The sequence below is a fragment of the Salvelinus sp. IW2-2015 genome, linkage group LG20, assembly GCF_002910315.2.
Source record: "Salvelinus sp. IW2-2015 linkage group LG20, ASM291031v2, whole genome shotgun sequence".
Taxonomy (NCBI): Eukaryota; Metazoa; Chordata; class Actinopteri; order Salmoniformes; family Salmonidae; genus Salvelinus; species Salvelinus sp. IW2-2015.
The window spans coordinates 48,552,826-48,567,902 of record NC_036860.1 but is presented as its reverse complement, the minus strand read 5'-3'; the positions used below and the strand labels follow the sequence as shown (position 1 = coordinate 48,567,902).

Here is a 15,077-nt window from a genome sequence, read left to right as displayed (position 1 = left end):
CTTATGCAAATAACTTCACAAGAATCTCACCTATACCTACTGGTAAAGAACACCATTCTCAAATAGGGGTCCAAGGAAGGAGATTTCCAATCAGGATTTATTTAATGGCTGTTTATTCAGAAAGCTAGGGCTTGGTTGATCAGGTGTTTCTTCTCAGCCGAGAGCTTTTGAGGGAAGAGAATGTCGAACTGGATGATGAGATCCCCTCTCTGGGAGGGATCCTGGGACAGAGGCATGCCTTCTCCAGACACCACTTTGCAGTATTTTGGACTGGGTGGGGAAGTGAGAATTTTAGCATAAGTCATTTGAAACTTTGACATACAAGGGATGTACACTTGCACCTTTGTCAAATCCTGTAATTAGTTTATAAAACAGCATGATGGTTTAGTAATCTTAAAACAAGCAGGGTAGTTGCGAGTCTGTAGTAGCATTCACAAATGGAACGGGCTTGGAACACTGGCAATTTGACTGGTACACAATGGCTGCCTGGTATTGTAATGTTCTATCAACTAATGCTGGATTGCCATGATAATGTAGACTTCATTCAAATAACTTATGGATTTTTTTTTTTTTTGTAACGTCTGTTGGGTCAACTAATCATTGCATTAGTAGAAACAAGACTTCTCAGGGCAGGCCTGGTTATAGTGGGATGCTCGTCAATTCTATTTTTAGTAAACCCTTAACTTCAAACCAGCTACAAATGAGTCACCAGTCAAAACCGGCAGACCTGCCCTGAGCAGTCTTGGTTTCCACTAATGCGATACAGCACAGATCGAAGGGTACAATTCCTGATTTTACTTCCTGACATGGGTCTAGGTTCAAAATATACAGGTTAAAACATCCCATAACTTTTTGCGACTAATCAACAAGGGACCAGTTTCCGCATTCGAAATGACGGTGTGAATGTTAGCAGCACAAAGTGAAACTAAATCGTAGTGAATTTCAGCGAACAAAATGGCATACATGCTTTACTTAGTTTTTATCATCTACAGCCACTTTATTGCTGGTCACATTTTCAATGCTAATCCGGTCGAATCCAGCAACGGCGCTGGTCTCTTGGATTTGTTTATCGAACGCTTCTGTGTGGAATTTTTTGTCTTCTTCGACCTAGGCATGGGTACACTGACTGCCAGTCCATACATTATACCATCATTGACCTGAATGTGGATGCCTATTCTATTTGCCACTAATGTAGTGAAATCGTCTTATAATCAAACGAAGTCAATAAGCCCCCCCCCCCCCCCCCCCATACAGTAAAAGCACTACTCACTGCACAATGTCATTGATGGGGATATTGAGTATCCTGTCATCTAGTGTCTTCACTTCAACAGCGAATCCAGTCAAAGCCTGTTGGAGGAGGAATATACTAATTGTGGGGTGAAGGACCTCAATGCAGATTTAATGGCTAAAGTATCTGGGAAGAAATACTTATTCTACTCAACATGGGAGACATTTTGCCTACAAAATTGTAATATTAAACCACAACTGGCATCAGAATGCCCTTGCTACTATTGCTGAGATAACAATTATTAAGACTTAGTATCCAAGTCAGAACACAATAGTTCCACAGATCTGCAATAAATTATTCTTTAGTAACCCATTTTGACCTGGACAAAGCATCAGGTGACTCTTTGTAGGGACTTGGAGTTAAACAAAGCAGACTATTGAGTGAAACATGTTCTCTGTAATTTCCCTCCAGGGTCAGACTTGGACATTCTCACCTTCTCCAGAGAGATCTGGGCTGTAAAGACCAGGTCATTGTGTTGCCTTGCAAACTGGGGATGACTCTTCTGCTGCACAATGAACACAATATCTGCAGGAATACTGTTGGGTCCCTGGGGGAAACAACCAGCTAAATGTGTTGGGGAGGGTACTCTGAAAATGTACACTGAACAAAAATATAAACAACATGCAACAACTTCAAATATTTTACTGAGTTACAGTTCATATAAGGAAATCAGTCGATTGAAATAAATAAATTAGGTCCTATTCTATGAATTTCACATGACCGGGAACACATATGCATCTGTCCGTCAGACACCTTTAAAAAAAAAAAAAGGGGCGTGGATCAGAAGACCAGTCAGTATCTGGTGTGACCACCACTTGCCTCAACTCCTTCGCATAGAGTTGATCAGGCTGTTGATTGTGGCCTGTGGAATGTTGTCCCACTCCTCTTCAATGGCTGTGCGAAATTGCTGGATATTGGCAGGAACTGGAACACGCTGTCATACACATCCATCCAGAGCATCCCAAACATGCTCAGTGGGTGACAAGTCTGGAAGAACTGCGACATTTTCAGCTTCCAAGAATTGTGTACAGATCCTTGCGACATGGGGTCCTGCAATATCATGCTGAAACATGAGGTGATGGCGGCGAATGAATGGCACGACAGTGGGGCTCAGGATCCCATCACAGTACCTCTGTGCATTCAAATTGCCATCGATAAAATGCAATTGTGTTCGTTGTCTGTAGCTTATGCCACCCCTTACCATAACAGGGTTCCCACAAAATACTTGAATTTGGCACTCTGAAATTCAACTACTGAAATCCCTTGAAAATCAGACAGTTTCTCAAGTTTACTTCAAAAGTACTTGAATTAAAATGAGAGAACAGAAAATGATAAAAAATGTTAATATGAAAAATATTTGAGAAATGTATTGGTCTTGGAATTCATTTCCAGGCAGACTATCGAGTTTTACTTCCTCACGTATTTCGCGCTCTGGTTGCCAGGCGAGCTCGCTCATTCCACCCATACTCCCACTCAGCCAGGCAGGTATAGAACTCACTGATTATGCGCCACCAAACATCACATCGATAGCTAAAATGCCTGGTCAAACGTAGATGAAATTCTGACTGGCAGGATATTGATGTTTATGAATGAGGATATTGATGTTTATGAATGGGTTTTGTCAGACCCAACCAGGGGTGTGGTGGAGGGTAAACGCCGTTTACGCACCTTTTTATTTGTGAAATAGAGTTTACTCACCTTTTTCTCTTGCTAATTTTCATCACTTATTGCGTTCCCAACGTCGATCAACGCTCAGAAGGTTTCTTGATCTGAGTTCTAATCACGCCTACCTCTGCGAACGAGTGGAATCGTGAATGATTCATGTATGCTCGTTATGTTTGCCTACTCTCCCGGATTTTTTTATTTCATCTTTAATTAACCAGGTAGGCTAGTTGAGAACAAGTTCTCATTTACAACTGCGACCTGGCCAAGATAAAGCAAAGCAGTGCGATACAAACAACAACACAGAGTTACACATGGAATAAACAAACATACAGTCAATAACACAATAGAGAAAACGTCTATATACAGTGTGTGCTGCACATGAGGTGAGGCAATAAATAGGCCATAATGGCAAAATAATTACAATTTAGCAATTAAACACTGGCGTGATAGATGTGCAGAAGATGAATGTGCAAGTAGAGATCATGGGGTGCAAAGGTGCAAAAAAAGATAAATAACAGTATGGGGATGAGGTAGTTGGATGGGCTATTTACAGGTGCAGTGATCTGTGAGCTGCTCTGACAGCTGGTGCTTAAAGTTAGTGAGGGAGATATGGGTCTCCAGCTTCAGTGATTTTTGCAATTCTTTCCAGTCACAGGCKGCAGAGAACTGGAAGGAAAGGTGGCCAAAAGGGGAATTGGCTTTGGGGGTGACCAGTGAAATATACCTGCTGGAGCGCAAGCTATGAGTGGGTGCTGCTATGGTGACCAGTGAGCTGAGATATGGCGGGGCTTTACCTAGTAAAGACTTATAGATGACCTGGAGCCAGTGGGTTTGGCGACATATATATAGCGAGGGTCAGCCAACGAGACCATACAGGTCGCAGGGGTGGGCAGTATATGGGGCTTTGGTGACAAAACGGATGGTACTGTGATAGACTGCATCCAATTTGCTGAGTAGAGTGTTGGATGCTATTTTGTAAATAACGTCGCCGAAGTCAAGGATCGGCAGGATAGTCAGTTTTACGAGGGTATGTTTGGCAGCATGAGTGAAGGATGCTTTGTTGCGAAATTGGAATCCGATTCTAGATTTAATTTTGGATTGGAGATGCTTAATGTGAGTCTGGAATGAGAGTTTACAGTCTAACCAGACACCTAGGTATTTGTAGTTGTCCACATATTCTAAGTCAGAACCGTCCAGAGTAGTGATGCTGGACAGGCGGGCAGGGGCGGGCAGCAATCGGTTGAAGAGCATGCATTTAGTTTTACTTGCATTTCAGAGCAGTTGAAGGCCACGGAAGGAGAGTTGTATGGCATTGAAGCTCGTCTGGAGGTTAGTTAACACAGTGTCCAAAGAAGGGCCAGAAGTATACAGAATGGTGTCGTCTGCATAGAGGTGGATCAGAGAATCACCAGCAGCAAAAGCGACATCATTGATGTATATAGAGAAAAGAGTTGGCCTGAGAATTGAACCCTGTGGCACCCCCATAGAGACTGCCAGAGGTCCGGACAACAGGCCCTCCGATTTGACACACTGAACTCTGAGAAGTAGTTGGTGAACCAGGTGAGGCAGTCATTTGAGAAACCAAGGCTGTTGAGTCTGCCGATAAGAATGTGGTGATTGACAGAGTCGAAAGCCTTGGCCAGGTCAATGAATACAGCTGCACAGTATTGTCTCTTATTGATGCCAGTTATGATATCGTTTAGGACCTTGAGTGTGGCTGAGGTGCACCCATGACCAGTTTGGGATTACATAGCGGAGAAGCTACGATGGGATTCGAAATGGTCGGTGATCTGTTTGTTAACTTGGCTTTCGAAGACCTTAGAAAGGCAGGGTAGGATAGATATAGGTCTGTAGCAGTTTGGGTCTAGAGTGTCTCCCCCTTTGAAAAGGGGGATGACCGCGGCAGCTTTCCAATCTTTGGGGATCTCAGACGATACGAAAGAGAGGTTGAACAGGCTAGTAATAGGGGTTGCAACAATTTCGGCTGATACTTTTAGAAAGAGAGGGTCCAGATTGTCTAGCCCTGCTGATTTGTCGTGATCCAGATTTTGCAGTTCGTTCAGAACATCAGCTATCTGGATTTGTGTGAAGGAGAAATGGGGGAGGCTTGGGCAAGTTGCTGTGGGGGGTGCAGGGCTGTTGACCAGGGTAGGGGTGGCCAGGTGGAAAGCATGGCCAGCCGTAGAAAAATGCTTATTGAAATTCTCAATTATTGTGGATTTATCGGTGGTGACAGTGTTGCCCAGCCTCAGTGCAGTAGGCAGCTGGCAGGAGGTGGTCTTATTCTCCATGGACTTTATAGTGTCCCAGACCTTTTTGGAGTTTGTGCTGCAGAATGCAAATTTCTGTTTGAAAAAGCTAGCCTTTGCTTTCCTAACTGCCTTTGTATATTGGTTCCTAACTTCCCTGAAAAGTTGCATATCGCAGGGGCTATTTGATGCTAATGCCGTACGCCAAAGGATGTTTTTGTGATGGTCAAGAGCAATCAGGTCTGGAGTGAACCACGGGCTATATCTGTTCCTGGCTCAACATTTTTTTGAATGGGGCATGCTTATTTAAGATTGTGAGGAAAGCACTTTTAAAGAATCACCAGGCATCTTCTACTGACGGTATGAGGTCAATATCCTTCCAGGATACCCGTGCCAGGTCTATTAGAAAGGCCTGCTCGCTGAAGTGTTTTAGGGAGCGTTTGACAGTGATGAGGGGTGGTTGTTTGACCGCAGACCCATTACGGATGCAAGCAATGAGGCAGTGATCGCTGAGATCCTGGTTGAAGACAGCAAAGGTGTATTTGGAGGGCAGGTTGGTTAGGGTGATATCTATGAGGGTGCCTGTGTTTTTACAGATTTGGGGTTCTACCTGGTAGGTTCATTAATAATTTGTGTGAGATTGAGGGCATCAAGCTTAGATTGTAGGATGGCCGGGGTGTTAAGCATGTCCCAGTTTAGGTCACCTAAACAGGCACCGAGCTCTGAAGATAGATGGGGGGCAATCAATTCACATATGGTGTCCAGGGCACAGCTGGGGCAGAAGGTGGTCTATAGCAAGCGGCAATGGTGAGAGACTTGTTTCTAAAGGTGGATTTTTAAAATAGAAACTCAAATTGTTTGGCACAGACCTGGATAGTAAGACAGAACTTGCAGGCTATCTCGCAGTAGATTTGCCTTGTTAGCAGCGCATCCATTCACCACTCTGTCCAACGGGAAACTCCGTACACGACATAGCAGAGAGGTGAAACGAACTACCCAGCCCAGACCTACCGTGGCAAGTAGTAGAGAGACAGTGGGAATTATTTGAACATCCCTCGACTGCTGCCGTGTGTTGGTAATGAGTGGTATAGCTTTAAACACTAAAGTGCATTTTGGGTAACGTAGTAGATAAACTTTCGCTTTTGATGCAATTGTTGTGGTGGTGGTAATGTAGCTGAACTGTGAGCCACGCCCTTTTTGCGCCATTAGCCCACTTTTATTTTGTCATTCAGACTACCTCACATGATGTACAAGTTTAATAAATGTCAACTACTTAAGTGGAATTCCAGACTAACTCGTCATTAGCAGAGGATAAGATCCCCAAATGTGGGAATTACCCCAGAGCATCCATAAATTGCTCTGGCCCTGGAGCTAGCAAGTGAAGGCTCCCATGAGCCGTCCCGACTACGGTCTGGATGCGAGGAAGGAAAGGTAACACTGGGGGCTCGTCCGGGATTTATCCTGCCTGCATCAGTGAGTTATTCACGTTCTACCAGAATATCAAAGAGAAATTAACGGGGGAAAAAAGGACTTTCACGAAGTAATGACTAACGAAGTTATTCATCATTGTCGGAGTAGTGGCTGACGTTCTACCTTAAGTTGTGAAATGGCGGCCACACACAGGAAATCTGTTATTACGAGAAAGAATATGCCTGAGGATTCGACGTGCTACTCAAACCCATTCATTTTTTTATTTATTTTTTTATTTCACCTTTATTTAACCAGGTAGGCTAGTTGAGAACAAGTTCTCATTTGCAACTGCGACCTGGCCAAGATAAAGCATAGCAGTGTGAACAGACAACACAGAGTTACACATGGAGTAAACAATAAACAAGTCAATAACATGGTAGAAAAAAAAAAAGAGAATCTATATACAATGTGTGCAAAAGGCATGAGGTAGGCAATAAATCGAATAATTACAATTTAGCAGATTAACACTGGAGTGATAAATCATCAGATGATCATGTGCAAGAAGAGATACTGGTGTGCAAAAGAGCAGAAAAGTAAATAAATAAAAGCAGTATGGGGGGTGAGGTAGGTAATTGGGTGGGTAGTTTACAGATGGACTATGTACAGCTGCAGCGATCGGTTAGCTGCTCGGATAGAGATTTTTAAAGATGTTGAGGGAGATAAAAGTCTCCAACTTCAAGAGTTTTGCAATTCGTTCCAGTCGCAGGCAGCAGAGAACTGGAAGGAAAGGCGTCCAAATGAGGTTTTGGCTTTAGGGATGATCAGTGAGATACACCTGCTGGAGCCGCTGTGCTGCGGTGGGTGTAGCCATCGTGACCATGAACTGAGATAAGGCGGCACTACCTAGCATAGCCTTGTAGATGACCTGGAGCCAGTGGGTCTGACGACGAACATGTAGCGAGGGCCAGCCACTAGGGCATACAGGTCGCAGTGGTGGGTCGTATAAGGTGCTTTAGTAACAAAACGAATGGCACTGTGATAAACTGCATCCAGTTTGCTGAGTAGAGTATTGGAAGCTATTTTGTAGATGACATCGCCGAAGTCGAGGATCGGTAGGAAGTCAGTTTTACTAGGGTAAGTTTGGCGGCGTGAGTGAAGGAGGCTTTGTTGCGGAATAGAAGCCGATTCTTGATTTGATTTTGGATTGGAGATGTTTGATATGAGTCTGGAAGGAGAGTTTGCAGTCTAGCCAGACACCTAGGTACTTATAGATGTCCACATATTCTAGGTCGGAACCGTCCAGGGTGGTGATGCTAGTCGGCTGCGGCGGTGCAGGCAGCGAACGTTGAAAAGCATGCATTTGGTTTTACTAGCGTTTAAGAGCAGTTGGAGGCCACGGAAGGAGTGTTGTATGGCATTGAAGCTCGTTTGGAGGTTAGATAGCACAGTGTCCAAGGAAGGGCCGGAAGTATATAGATAGGTGTCGTCTGCGTAGAGGTGGATCAGGGAATCGCCCGCAGCAAGAGCAACATCATTGATGTATACAGAGAAAAAGAGTCGGCCCGAGAATTGAACCCTGTGGTACCCCCATAGAGACTGCCAGAGGACCGGACAACATGCCCTCCGATTTGACACACTGAACTCTGTCTGCAAAGTAGTTGGTGACCAGGCAAGGCAGTCATTAGAAAAACCGAGGCTACTGAGTCTGCCGATAAGAATATGGTGATTGACAGAGTCGAAAGCCTTGGCCAGGTCGATGAAGACGGCTGCACAGTAATGCTTTTATCGATGGCGGTTATGATATCGTTTAGTACCTGAGCGTGGCTGAGGTGCACCCGTGACCGGCTCGGAAACCGGATTGCACAGCGGAGAAGGTACGGTGGGATTCGAGATGGTCAGTGATCTGTTTGTTGACTTGGCTTTCGAAGACCTTAGATAGGCAGGGCAGGATGATATTAGGTCTGTAACAGTTTGGGTCCAGGGTGTCTCCCCCTTTGAAGAGGGGGATGACCGCGGCAGCTTTCCAATCCTTGGGGATCTCAGATGATACGAAGGAGAGTTGAACAGGCTGGTAATAGGGGGTGCGACAATGGCGGCGGACAGTTTCAGAAATAGGGTCGCTAACACAGTGAATGAAGACATACTATCACAAATCTTATTTGCCAACTGGATACATTTATTTGATGTTGCAAATGCTAACAGTAACTGCAATTAATTTATTCCAAGTTCAGATGTAGCTAATATGCAGCCAGCTGCAGCTAATATGGCTGACTCGTGCCGTGAGTCATAGACGTCTCCTCAACAGCCAAGGAGAGATCGAATCCATTCAGGTCTCGTGAAAAATGGAAATGTGGGGACAGTGGAATCGAATCATAGCTAAGTCACAACCAAAACTATGCCAGCTGGCATGCTAGATGCTCACCTGAAAATGCTATCTCTGGAAATGTGTTTCAACCAACTACTGAAATGCTGTATACTCCATGCACTAACCCTTTCAACTCTGCCAACCAGACTCTATGCAGCGAGTACAGCTGTAGATGCTGCTGACTCCCATTACCCACACAGGATGCCAGCAGCTCTGCCCTCCACTCCAGCCATGCCTCCTGTGGAAAACCACCACTCACAGTCGCAAGACAGCTATGGATGTATCCATGTGATGCTCTGCACACTGAAGGAAATTACATATACTGTTATGAAAATGAACAGTCTCGCCCCAGGCGAGCAAAATCCAGTTCACATGGCAGGCAGCCCCAGCATATACAGTGGGGCAAAAAAGTATTTAGTCAGCCACCTGTGCAAGTTCTCCCACTTAAAAAGATGAGAGAGGCCTATTTTCATCATAGACACTTCAACTATGACAGACAAAATTAGGAAAAAAAATCCTGAAAATCACATTGTAGGATTTTTTATGAATTTATTTGCAAATTATGGTGGAAAATAAGTATTTGGTCACACAAACAAGCAAGATTTCTGGCTCTCACAGACCTGTAACTCTTCTTTAAGAGGCTCCTCTGTCCTCCACTCGTTACCTGTATTAACGGCACCTGTTTGAACTTGTTATCAGTATAAAAGACACCTGTCCACAACTCAAACAGTCACACTCCAAACTCCACTATGGCCAAGACCAAAGAGCTGTCAAGGACACCAGAAACAAAATTGTAGACCTGCACCAGGCTGGGAAGACTGAATCTGCAATAGGTAAGCAGCTTGGTTTGAAGAAATCAACTGTGGGAGCAATTATTAGGAAATGGAAGACATACAAGACCACTGATAATCTCCCTCGATCTGGGGCTCCACGCAAGATCTCACCCCGTGGGGTCAAAATGATCACAAGAACGGTGAGCAAAAATCCCAGAACCACACGGGGGGACCTAGTGAATAGCCTGCAGAGAGCTGGGACCAAAGTAACAAAGCCACCATCAGCAAGGGCATTGAAGATGAAACGTGGCTGGGTCTTTCAGCATGACAATGACCCAAACACACCGCCCGGGCAACGAAGGAGTGCTTCGTAAGAAGCATTTCAAGGTCCTGGAGTGGCGTAGCCAGTCTCCAGATCTCAACCCCATAGAAAATCTTGGAGGAGTTGAAAGTCCGTGTTGCCCAGCAAAAGCCCCAAAATCACTGCTCTAAAGGAGATCTGCATGGAGGAATGGCCAAAATACCAGCAACAGTGTGTGAAAACCTTGTGAAGACTTACAGAAAACGTTTGACCTCTGTCATTGCCAACAAAGGGTATATAACAAAGTATTGAGATAAACTTTTGTTATTGACCAAATACTTATTTTCCACCATAATTTGCAAATAAATTCATAAAAAATCCTACAATGTGATTTTCAGGATTTTTTTTCCTAATTTTGTCTGTCATAGTTGAAGTGTACCTATGATGAAAATGACAGGCCTCTCTCATCTTTTTAAGTGGGAGAACTTGCACAATTGGTGGCTGACTAAATACTTTTTTGCCCCACTGTACATTATGATATCTCATCTGACAGTGAGGACGAATATGCTACTCAGAAGGAGAGGTTCCCCACACTACGACCAGGTCAGTTTGATGGTTTGAGCTCATGGAAAGAGTTCTTACATCGCTTTGAGAGCTGTGCTAGAGCTAATCACTGGTCAGAAAGGACAATATCAGTCCAGCTGAGATTCTGTTTAGTAGCCGTTGCAGGGGCTGTGGCCCACAAGAACCCTGGGTCTTCTCGTTGAGACTACTCATGCATAGTGGGGGAGGTGGACTCGGCATATGGGCCAGCATGGGAGCATGCACCTGCCATTGGCATTGAGTTGAAGCAGAGCGTGTGCAAACCAGGTGAATCACTGCATGTGTTGAGAGATTACATTTATGAGAAAGTGTCTATTGTATATGCAGATCGCTCTGAGGGAGAACAGGACTCCATCAGTGTGGATGTCTTCACTAATGTTATTGGGTGACAGTGGAGTTCCAGCATTGTGCATAAGCTACTGAAGAAGCGTCCACGCACATTGGCACAAGCCTACGAGGTCGCCCACAGGTACGAAACCACCAAGCGAGCAGCTAACAGTGTTACTCAACTAATGCAGTCTGGTGTGCAAACTACAGAGTGGAGAGCCAGAGCAGCTACCTTACGGGAATGCATCGACCACAGCGAAGATGAAGGTGAGAGTTGGACCACACCACCTGTAGAGCGGAGTCAGAAACCTCCAAAGTCCAGCTTCAAGCCACACAAACCAAAGACTGGTGAGTGCAAAAATACAAATTGGAACGTAATCAGATGCCACAACTGCCAAGGCATTGGACACATGAAACGGAGCTGTCCATCGCCAAGGAAGCCAGCTAAGTCCCTGAATCCCTCAATTCCACCGAAAGCCAAAACACACCTGCTGTTCTCAGTGTCAAGGGCACAGGTCCCGAAATGTGTATCCACCTACTATTCTACAACATGGACGTATGTGCTCTTTAGGACAGTTATGACACCATTCACCTAGACGTTAAACCTCCACTCCAGCTATCGACTGTGCAGTCTCTGCAGGGCATTGGTCCTGTAAATGTCAAAGACTTTGGAGAAGTTCACCTGTCCATTCAGGTTGGTACCAGCACAGTAAGTGTTAACACGGAGAACACCGAAGCCATCCTCGGTCATCCATTCCTGGAGCAGTCACAGGCACGCCTTGAGTTTGGCAGCCAGAGGATTGTACTGTTTGGTGATCAGGTGCCCTACTTCAACCCGAAGAACAGACCGAAGGTGCCTGTCATAAGAATAGCATGCACAGCCGTCTTGAATCATGGTGTGAGAACATCGTGCCGGGGAACGCACACTTCCGTGAACCTGTCAGAGGATGACGTGGTGCTGAGCCCAACTAAAGGATTAATTGAGAAGCATCGTCTACTGGTGGCACAGGTTGTGGTTGATGCACAGGCCAATAATCAAATCCCCATCTGGCTCTACAACCCAGGAACAGAGTCAGTGAAAGTAAAGAAGGGTGCTATCGCCGGATTCCTCCAGGCAGCAGATGTTGATCAGGCAACTGATATTTCTTCCATGTCACCAAAAACTAGTCTCGTCTCCCCACCGGTTCCTGCTCACTTACAATCGGTGTATATGGAGAGCTCTACTGCGCTAAGTGCAGACGAACGTTGTCATGGTATGCAAAAAGGACCAGACATATCGTCTATGTGTGGACTACAGGGCTCTAAATGAGCGTACTGTTAAGGATGCATATCCACTTCCTCGTATCCAAGACACTCTAGATACCCTGTCAAAGGCCAAATAGTTTAGCACTTTGGACTTAGCGTCAGGCTACTGGCAGGTAGAGCTTACACCAAGGGCCCGTATGCGGACGCTTTCTGCAGCAGGAAGTGCCTCTGAATGGAATGTGATGCCTTTTGGGGTCTGCGACGCACCAGTGACGTTTCAACGTCTAATAGACCGCGTCCTGGCCGGAATGCAATGGGAGATCTGCCTCGTAAATCTAGATGACATTATCATCCCACTTGGGAGCCAGGGCGTTATTACAGACCGAAATACTCCTCAGTTTCATCATCTGTCTGGGTGGCTGGTCTCAGACGATCCCGCAGGTGAAGAAGCCGGATGCGGAGTTCCTGGGCTGGCGTGATTACACATGGTCTGCGGTTGTGAGGCTGGTTGGATGTACTGCCAAATCCTCTAAAACCACGTTGGAGGCGGCTTATGGTAGAGAAATGAACATTCAATTCTCTGGCAACAGATCTGGTGTACATTCCTGCAGTCAGCATGCCAATTGCACGCTCCCTCAAAACTTGAGACATCTGTGGCATTGTGTTTTGTGACAAAACAGCACATTTTAGAATGGCCTTTTATTGAACCCAGCAGAAGGTGCACTTGTGTAATACTCATGCTGTTTAATCAGTCTCTTAATATGCCACACCTGTCAGGTGGATGTATTTTCTTGGCAAAGGAGAAATGCTCACTAACAGGGATGTAAACACATTTGTGCACAACATTTTAGAGAAATAAGCTATTTGTGCGTATGGACAATTTCTGGGATCTTTATTTCAGCTCATGAAAGATGTGACCAACAATTTACATGTTGCGTTTATATTTTTGTTCAGTGTAGTTTACCAAGCTAGCAATTACTTCACACTGGAAAAAGTTAAGCTACACTAAAGTTACCCTTTAGTGTAAAAAAACATAGTTTACTTAACTAAAGTTCACTACATCCAAACTACTTCATGAAATTATATGTATATCGCACATTTCAAAGACAACTTTGATGCAAGAACAGATCAGTTTGGGGTCCTATGTTAACAGAATGCCTATTAAAGACAAATAATGTTTCAAGTGAGAATTAGGCAGGTCTGATGCCAAAAAAGAAAGGAAATGATTGCCTACTAAACACTACCTAGATTTGAATTGTGTTCAACTACCACCAAGCTATCACTACTCCCCAACACTGGTGGCTAAGTTATATCTATAGAAGAGAAACACAGACACTCCCCCGCACGACTAGATATTTATGTGTACAAACATTAATGTGGCAGGTTGGAGCCCCTGAGGGAACTAACTTCTGTAAAACGCATAGCTAAAAAGCACAATAAGATGTAATTTAAGCACTGAGTGGGTGATGATTCTCTTACCTGATCACCCTCCTTTGGGAATGTTATCCTAGTGTCTTCATTCCATCCCGGTTTTACAATGATAGTCAATATTTTGTCCTTGATACTGGATGTGTGTCCATCTTCATTCATGACCTGGTTCAGAGGTTGAGCAAATTTACACTGAATCTGATACTGGTTACCTGAAGTAAGCAGTACGGCATCTGAACAGAATAACAATGTTTAAAGTTAGAGCTTTTCTTTTTTTAACTACTCAATATAGGCCTATAGGTATGTTGATTGAAAGACATCTCAACACTCATCAGGCATTATGATCCCATCTTACCCTACGGGATATTTTGATCTTTTTGGTACATCCATAGAAGAGGTCTTCCAAGGCCAAGTGAAGGTCCCTTTCAATGGGGGAGTCTTGTGTTTTCACTCCTCTTCCTCGCAGGCCTCCAAACCCAATGGCCACTTCATTCCCATCTTTCATGTGGAAGTCTGAAGAGGGAAGCATTATCGTGCAAGAACAGGAAGAGTTGCCATTACTATGGAGATCATTTAGATAAATCAAACAAGTAAAACTTATATAAAGAAAATACTGAATGTTCTTTTTCCTACCTGCGAATGGGTTGTCACCTCCAAAAAACTGCCTGAATATCTTGTCTGGGTTTCCATGGTAGATGTATCCTGATGTCCAAGCTCCAGTCTCCCCAGACTGAAGTGGGATACCTCCTTTCAGACCCTCTTCTCCAAACTTGTCATAGGTTGCCTTTTTTCGAGCTGAAAAATAAATATTGTGAGCCTATAATTTTATGTGACCTGACGTCTCTGAAGCTTTCCCCAATCAGCACTGAACTGATAGTGGCAGCGGCTACACTGATGATTGTTGTAACGTTTACTTACGGTCACTCAAAACATCATAGGCCTCGGCAAGTTGATTGAATTTTTCATAGGCACCCGGTTTGCTGTTTGTGTGAGGATGGTACTTCAAGGCAAGTCGTCGGTATCTACAGGGGCAAAAAAATATAGCTAGGCATTGTTGTTTTTATGAAAACGTATCTAGTAGGCTAGCTAATGTAATGTATGTAAAAATGTTTTAGCCTGAGACAAAGATAAAAAAGTAACTAAACTTACGATTTTTTTATGTCTGCATCTGTTGCATTTCTATTTATCTCCAATGCTGCATAATAATCCCTCCCCATAGTCGATCAAAATAAAATGAACATGTAATATGAAAAGCTAAACAAATATAGAACGCTAACTAGCTAACGTTACTGTTAGCTAGGTCTTACGGTAAAGGTAAGAAAATAGAAACATGGGATGGACAATTGTTTGCGGTTTCTGGATTTGGTTGCCATAGATGCGCGACGCTCCAAATGTATTTATTGGGAGTTGCCGATGGATGGCG

At 44.3% G+C, this 15,077-nt stretch overlaps 1 protein-coding gene across 1 annotated transcript; it reads right to left on the bottom strand.

Moving 5' to 3' along the window:
• Nucleotides 1–79: 79 nt before the first annotated feature.
• Nucleotides 80–15,044, bottom strand: dnajb13 (DnaJ heat shock protein family (Hsp40) member B13). Its single transcript, XM_024012828.2, has 8 exons — nt 14,804–15,044; nt 14,573–14,676; nt 14,288–14,449; nt 14,010–14,167; nt 13,706–13,819; nt 1,722–1,835; nt 1,271–1,347; nt 80–270 (listed from the first exon to the last, which is right to left on the bottom strand). Exons 1-8 carry the CDS (start codon nt 14,869–14,871, stop codon nt 117–119), a joined length of 951 nt encoding a protein of 316 aa, XP_023868596.1. The 5' UTR covers nt 14,872–15,044; the 3' UTR covers nt 80–116.
• Nucleotides 15,045–15,077: the final 33 nt, after the last annotated feature.